The 7504-nt window shown below is 47.5% G+C and overlaps 1 protein-coding gene across 1 annotated transcript; it reads left to right on the forward strand.

The window, feature by feature from the left end:
- Positions 1–275: 275 nt before the first annotated feature.
- TMEM86B (transmembrane protein 86B) lies at positions 276–2640 on the forward strand (the record flags this gene model as incomplete). The annotated part of the gene is made up of 3 exons (XM_080941916.1): positions 276–326; positions 686–977; positions 1758–2640. 3 exons carry the CDS (start codon positions 276–278, stop codon positions 2138–2140), a joined length of 726 nt encoding a protein of 241 aa, XP_080798042.1. The 3' UTR covers positions 2141–2640.
- Between the last annotated feature and the right edge of the window lie 4864 nt (positions 2641–7504).

The raw sequence follows: 7504 nt of genomic DNA on the forward strand, positions 1-7504 counted from the left end.
GAGACAATGGGAGCTACAATGGGGTGGGGGGAGCTCACGTTTGCTGGCCTATAACGAAGGGGTGGCCAGGTTTCTAAGTGCTGGGGAGGGGCTGGAGGGTGGAGGGACCCTTGGTTCCTGATGGGCACCTTATCAGCAAGTGCCAGACAAGAACAGGCCTTTAGTGAGCCCTGTTATCAGCCCCAGAGTCCACAGGACACTTGGGTTAATGTGTAACCACAAGGCTTCCCCTCTGCCCTCTGAAGCCACTGGTTCCTAAAGAGAAGTGACTCAACATGGATGCTAGAAAAGAGGGGCTGCCCCTGGAGACACTCTGTCCAGACCAAGTGAGAATTCGTAAGGTGGGGATAGGGTCAGGTCTGGGAACATGGGCAGACCTGGGGCCTGTAATACTTTATGCTTGGTGAGTTGGTGGGGATCTCTTAATCTTCCAGGGTTTTGGTGGTTTTGTGCTTGCAGGAGACATGAATGAAAAGGTTATCACTGTGGCTAAAGATCCTAGTCCTAAAACTCCAACCGGGACACACTTAGGTCCTGGCATGAGGGTGGTGTGGGTTTCAGGTGTTAAAATAGGTTCTTACTGTGTATCCTCGACCAGTTTCAAATTCAACAGCCCCCTGTTTCTACCTCCTAAGTACTGGAGTTAGACATTTTCTACCATGTCTTGCTGTGACCCCTACCCCAGGTCTGGACTGAGTGTGGGAGGCTAAGCAGCTTCCCTCTCCTGAAGTACCCACAGGTCCGCAGGTGGCTGGTCCCCTTCATCCTTGCCTGCTCCCTCTACTTCTTCCTTTGGATTCCTGAGGACCAGCCATCGTGGGTCAGTGCCCTGATCAAGTGCCAGCCCATTCTCTGCTTGGTTGTGTTCCTGTGGGCTGTGGCCCCTGGTGGGAGCTACACCTGGCTCCTGCAGGGAGCTCTTATATGTTCTGCTGTGGGAGATGCCTGCCTCATCTGGCCTGAAGCTTTCCTATATGGTGAGCAGGGGATCCCATGACAACACACCTAGGGCTCGTGTGGAGTTGAGTCAATGCTGGGACAGATTTTCATTATAAGGAACCTTCCCTAGGGTCCCCTGGATTGAACCAGGATGTTACCCTGAGATACCAAAAGGCAGTGTTGAGTGGTAGGGTAGCTCACAGTTCAGCCAGGGGCTTGGGGGTCAGGCTGGTTGGAAGGGGTTGTGTAGAGAAAATTTAAGGTGTAGCATGGCTGAGGTGGGTGGAGGTTGTTGGGGGTCATTTTTGAGACGTGTGTATAGTCCAGGCTGATCTGAATGGCTTCATATGTTAGATCCTCTTGCCTTAGGTTTCTCAAGGGCTAGGATTACAGGAATAAGGATATGTCCATGGAAATGGTGTGTGAGAAGGACCTGGGGTAATTGTGAGTTAGTTTGCCCAAATGGGCCAGTTTGGCTAGAGTAGGATGCTGGGTAAAACAAGGGTATGGGGCTTCCTGGAACACAGTTTGGGGCTGACAGCTGACAGAGAAAGCGCATTGAGGTTATTGCCATTGCTTTGGGAACTGATCGAACACCCTGGGGGCGGGGGGAGGGGATACTGGAGACCCAGCAAGAAAAAGGTGCTGCAATCAGCAGAGCATGATGGTGCTGTGGCCATTTGGGGAGCTGGTGCTTTGGGGACATTGTTTCTTATGTCTGGTGGTGGCCAAAGACAACATGAGAAGCAGGAGACCAACTCCTGTCTCACTGGTGTCCCACCCCTACCTCACTGAATTCCTGTTCCTCTCTCCCTCAGGCATGGCAGCCTTCTCTGTTGCCCACTTATTCTACATCTGGGCCTTTGGCCTGTCCCCACTGCAGCCCGGATTGCTGCTGTATACTTCCTTGGCCTCTCTGACATACTACAGTTTCCTCCTGCTACGCCTTGAGCCGGACATGGTCTTGCCCGTGTCAGCCTATGGGCTGATATTGAACTCGATGCTGTGGCGTGCCCGTGTCTGGGGTGGGAGTGCTGGCTGGGGTGCTGTGCTCTTTACAATCTCAGATGGTGTGCTGGCTTGGAACACCTTTGTCTACTCTTTACCTTTTGCCCGCCTGGTGACCATGAGCACCTACTATGTTGCCCAGCTCCTCCTCACTCTGTCAGCCCTCAGGAACCCAGGGCTCAAAACCCACTAATGGCAGGACCCAGACAGCCTGGTATCCCCTCCCATCAGGACCTTTACTTTCCACACCAACCCAGCCTGGCAAGTGAGTGCTTCCAGTCATGCCGACAGATCTGCCACTGACTTCAAGCTGCCTTCCCTGGCTTCTGGTTTTGGGTTCCAGGACCCTCGACCCAACCAATATCCTGTCTTCCCCCTCCCCATGGCCACTTCCTTTTTCCCAGTCAGCCTTTCCTATCCACCTGCCCTCACACTGCTCCAGATCTGGTTTAGCTGTTTAAGTAAAACGTGTCGGACCATTAGTGTCTCAATTGTCTGGGAGGAATGATGGGGATGAAGACAGTTCTGGCAGCAAACATGGCTTTAGAAAAGACTGAGTGTGAATGGGTATACATGTGTGTACAGATGTGTGAACTCATGTGCTGCATCGGAAGAGAATGTCTGGCATCCTCTTTCTCCACCTGTTTGAAGCAGTTTCTCCACTGTCTGTCCTCCTCAGCCGGGCTTATGAGATTTAAACTCTGGTCCTCATGATTGCACAGCAAGTACACACACACACAAAACACTGCATTATGTGAACTTGTATTTACCTGTGTGTAGGTATGTATACAAGTTAAAGTACCTGTGGAGGTCGGAGGTGTCGGATCCCCTTGATCTGCATCACAAGCAGTTGTTAGCTGCCTCCCTCCCCACCCCCATTTTGAGTTTTTGAGACAGGGTTTTTCTGTGTAGCCCCAGCTGTCCTGGAACTAGCTCTGTAGACCAGGCTGGCCTTGAGCTCACAGAAATCTGCCTGCTTGTCCTTCAAGAGTTGGGATTAAAGGTATATGCCACCACTTAGCAAAGCATGTATTCAAGTAATTTCTCCATTCCCCATTTTTTATTTTTTCAGTACAGGATCTCGCTTTATGACACAGGCTGCTCTTGAACTTAAACCATCTACAACAAGCACTGTTGACCGCTGAGTCATTTGCTACTCCTGCCCTTAAATGTGTCTTTTTCAGACAGGATTTTATCTTGTAACCCATAACCTGTGCTGCTCTCAAATTCACTGTCCTGCCTCAGCTAGCCTCTCAAGCAAACATCTTGGTTAATCTTCATGATTCAAGGCTTGGTGCCTGATCACATCCTACCCCACACTGTGTGTGTGTGCGCGTGCGCGTGTGAGTACACTTCCTGCATCCTCAGATTCCTGATCCACAGAGATGTGAAGATAACACTACCACAGATGGAGCTGCTCTGGCTACTGTCCCCTTCCCATTACCGTGGACTTCCCTTGAAATTGTGAGCCAAAATAAATCTTTAAGTTCTTTTATCCTTCCTTCTTCCTCCTACTTCTCTTTTTTCCCTCCTCTTTTAAGTTTTGAGATGGGTCTAATGTAGCCCAGGCTAGTCTCAGATTCACTGTGTAGTGGAGGATGACCTTGAATGTCTGGCATTTTTCCCTCCACGTCCTGAATTTTGGGTTTTCAGGCATTCATCACCACACCTGGCCTCCCAAAGTTGCTTCTGACAGGTATTTTGAAAGAGATGAGAAAAGTAGTTAACACAAATTCTAATGGATGTGTGGAGATACTTCAGTGTTTGTTTTTTAATTTTAAAAGATTTATGTGTCAAAATGTTTTGCCTGCATGTATGTCTGTGAACCACATGCCTGGTGCTCATGGAGTTCAGAAGAAGGCATCTGAGTCCCTGGAACTGAGCTACACACAGTTATAATTAATTCACTAGGTGGGTGCTAGGAATCAAATCTGGGCCCTCTAGAAGAGCAGCCAGTGCTCATAACCACTGAGCCATGTCTTCAGCCGTCATTGAGAAGTGTGGTTTTGTAGTCTGTTCCCCTCATGGATTGAGTACCTGCTGGCTTGCTCATCCGACACTTTTTGGGGGGAAGATTGTTTTTCCAATTTTTTACTCATGGTCCTGCCTCTTAGAGGTTTGTTTCCATGGTCTCCTGGCTAACCCAGAAGTGTCTCACTCAGCTGGGTTGTGGTGGTACACACTCTTAAACACAGCATTCCGGGAGTCTGGGGGAGGCAGAGGCAGGCAGATCTCTGATCTGCTAGCCTGGTCTACAGAACTAGTTCCAGGACAGCCAGGGCTATGGAGAGAAACCCTGTCTTGAAAATAAAAAAGTTTAAAAAGTCTGGTTTCAGCCCATGTATGTTTTTTGGTTGGTGGTGGTGGTGGGAAACAATGGCAGGGGGGACTAGGAGGCGGGGACAGCATTTGAGATGTAAATAAAAAGTCTAGTGTATGTGTGTGTTTGTGTGTGCTTTTGTGTATTTATGGCAGTGCGTGAGTATGGAGGCTTGAGGCTGGTGCTGGCTTCTGTTTCTACCCACCCTTGAGGAAGAGTTCCTCACTGATTGAGGTAGGTTGCTCTGGGGACCCCATCTCTGCTAAGACTATAGGCAGGTCACCACACCCAGCATTTACACAAGTGCTGTGGATTTGAGCTGAGCCACCCTTTGAGCCCACTGTATGTGTGTGTGCATGACTACCTTTGAACTTTGATACAAAGCTGAAGATAGACTGTGTGATTCTTCTGTATCTCCAAATGCTGTGAACCAAACCCATGGCTTGGTTCATGTGGAGGGACAGTCTACCAACTAAACTATTGTGAGTTCAAGGCCAGCATGAGCTATGGGGAGTCCTGTCTCTAAGGAAAAAGGTAAAGATGGAAAAACTGGGCACTTTTAACAGTATCTCTGTAAGAATAGTACACATGGGTGGTGTACACTTGTAACCTTGGCTCCTGAGACAGGAGGGCTGCGCATGAGTTCTGCCTCAGTCTGCTTTCTACACTGAATTCCAAGCTAGGACTACACGTTGAGACTAACAGCATACTATTGGGGTGTATTGTGTGAAGTTGGTCTGCATAGTCACTTGTTAATTCTGTACCAGCAGAGAGCTACACACTGGCAGGATCTTGCTATTTTTATTTTTATGGTCTATCATTGGCCACCTATTTTGTAAATATTCCTTCTTTCTTACCTGCATAAGGCAATCTGGAATTGTATCTGATTGGCTTTAATAAAGATCTGACGGCCAGTAGCTGGGCAGGAAGTGAAGGACGGCTCTTCCAGGCAGAGAAAGGGATGCTGGGAGAAGAAACGGAAGTGAACAAACAAACCAGGGCGGAGCAGAGACAGAGCTGCGCACTGGCAGGACACAGTGCCAGGATCAGTCCGGTTACAGTAGCTGGAAGCTTCCCTAAACTAAAGGCATAGCTTTGAAATATTAAAAAACCCGTGTCATTATAGTCCTGCTATAAAATACAAAAGTGAAGATCACCCAGTAAAGGTGCTGTAGGCGTGGCAGTCAGAGTTCAGTCCCTACAAGTCACATGAAGATGAATAAAACCTCTACAAATTTATCCTCTGGCCTCCACAAACATGCCATGCACAGTACTTTTTCTTTTTTAAATGTCTAGTTCAAATGGAGTTACATTACTTTTCACCCCCATTGTCCCATTCTCAAACTGATAGATTCTTTTTCTTATTGTTACATACATTATTGTATGCACAAAGATTTAACTACAATCTGCAGAGTGTTTTTGTTGTTTGTGTATATGGTTTTAGGGTTGACCACTTTGTATTGAATAACCAGTAAGAACTGAAAGCTGGGATGGAGAGATGGCTCAGTGGTTGAGAGCACTGACTGCTCTTCCAGAGGTCCTGAGTTCAAATCCCAGCAACCACATGGTGGCTCACAACCATCTGTAATGGGATCTGATGCCCTCTTCTGGTGTGTCTGATCAGAGTGACACTGTAATCAGATACATAAAATAAAATTTTTTAAATTAAAAGGGCTAGAGATGGCTCAGCTATAATACACACTTTTAGAATCCACCACTGAGGGCCTAGAATCATGGCTCAGTGGTAGGGCATCTGCCCTGGTATTTACCAGTGAGGGGCTGAGGTGGGTCTTAATAGTACAGTTCCTTCCTAGCCCTAGATACAGCCCTCATTTTGCATACTACAACTTATAAGGAGTCATGGATTTCTGTGAGCTTGAGGCTAGTCTGGTTGTTCTACACAACCAGTTCCAGGAGAGCCAGAGCCAAGCACTGACACAGTGTTTTGAAAAAAACCAAATCAACAATAAAACAAAAGCTGAGATTGTCTTTTCACACACACACACACACACACACACACACACACACACACACACCTACCTCTGCAGGAATGCTGAGATAAGGATGTTAATCCTTCTTTCAATTACTGCCTTAGGGTTTGCTGCTGTGAACATGTGCTCTGACCAAGGCAACTCTTTTTTATTCCAAACAATACGAAATTGTAGCAAAACAATCTCACAACATTTATTGTCATCAAATGATAATGTGCAAGTAAAATAAGGTGAGTAAATGTAGCTCCCAGCAGAAGACCCCTTTAAAAACACCAAACAGCTTTCTCAACTTCTCCATGTTTGACCATTGTTAGCTGGAAACACTTGGGAGCAGAGTAATATCTCCTTTTAGCATGATCCAATCCAGTTGTTTTCTTGACTTTGTTTTAGAATGAATTTCTTCTGCATCATCTAATACAGGTTCATGTACTCATCAAAGCCAATAACACAACCCTCTGCCCGAATATTCACTTGCTCATACAGCCACACCCAAATTCAAGATCTATTTTGCAATTATCTGAAGATAAGGTTGAAGATCTGCACCGGCACCTTCTGCCCTTTCTGGCCTTGGCTGCGGTACACCATGGTGGAAGTCACAAAGACCACACCCCAAGGCAACTCTTAAAGGGACAACATTTAATTGGGGCTGGCTCACAGGTTCAGAGGTTCAGCCCATTGTCATCAAAGTGGGAACTTGGCAGTGTCCAGGCAGGCATGGTGCAGGAGGAGCTGAGAGCTCTCTACTTCTTCATTTGAAGGCTGCTAGCAGAATGCTGACTTCCAGTCAGCTAGGATGAGGGTCTTAAAGCCCACACCCACAGTGACACACTTCCTCCAACAAGACCACACCTACTCCAGCTGAGCCACACCTTTTAATTGTGCCACTCCCTGAGCCAAGCATATTCAAACCATCACATCTACAATAGCAGTCTTTTATCTGATGCCTTTCTAAGACATAGGGCACTTATCTCTGAACCTTATTGGCAGGACTCTCTAAAGTCCTGCACTGTGCTATCTTGTGAGTTCTCCAGGATCAATGCCAACTATTGTAGACTCACTCACAGAGCCATATCAGCACTAAGGACAGCACCAGAGAGCCTTTACAGGCCAGGAAGGCTTACAGGTCAGGGCAGTCTTGGTGTCTGCAGCCCTGATGGTCTGGCCTCTTCCTCGTGCTCCACTGTGTTCCCGGTCTCTAAGGGGATGCCCAGTGAGGGTTGCATTGGGTGGCAAGCTGAGATGGTTG

This window comes from Micromys minutus (assembly GCF_963924665.1).
Source record: "Micromys minutus genome assembly, chromosome: 30".
NCBI classification, from domain to species: Eukaryota; Metazoa; Chordata; class Mammalia; order Rodentia; family Muridae; genus Micromys; species Micromys minutus.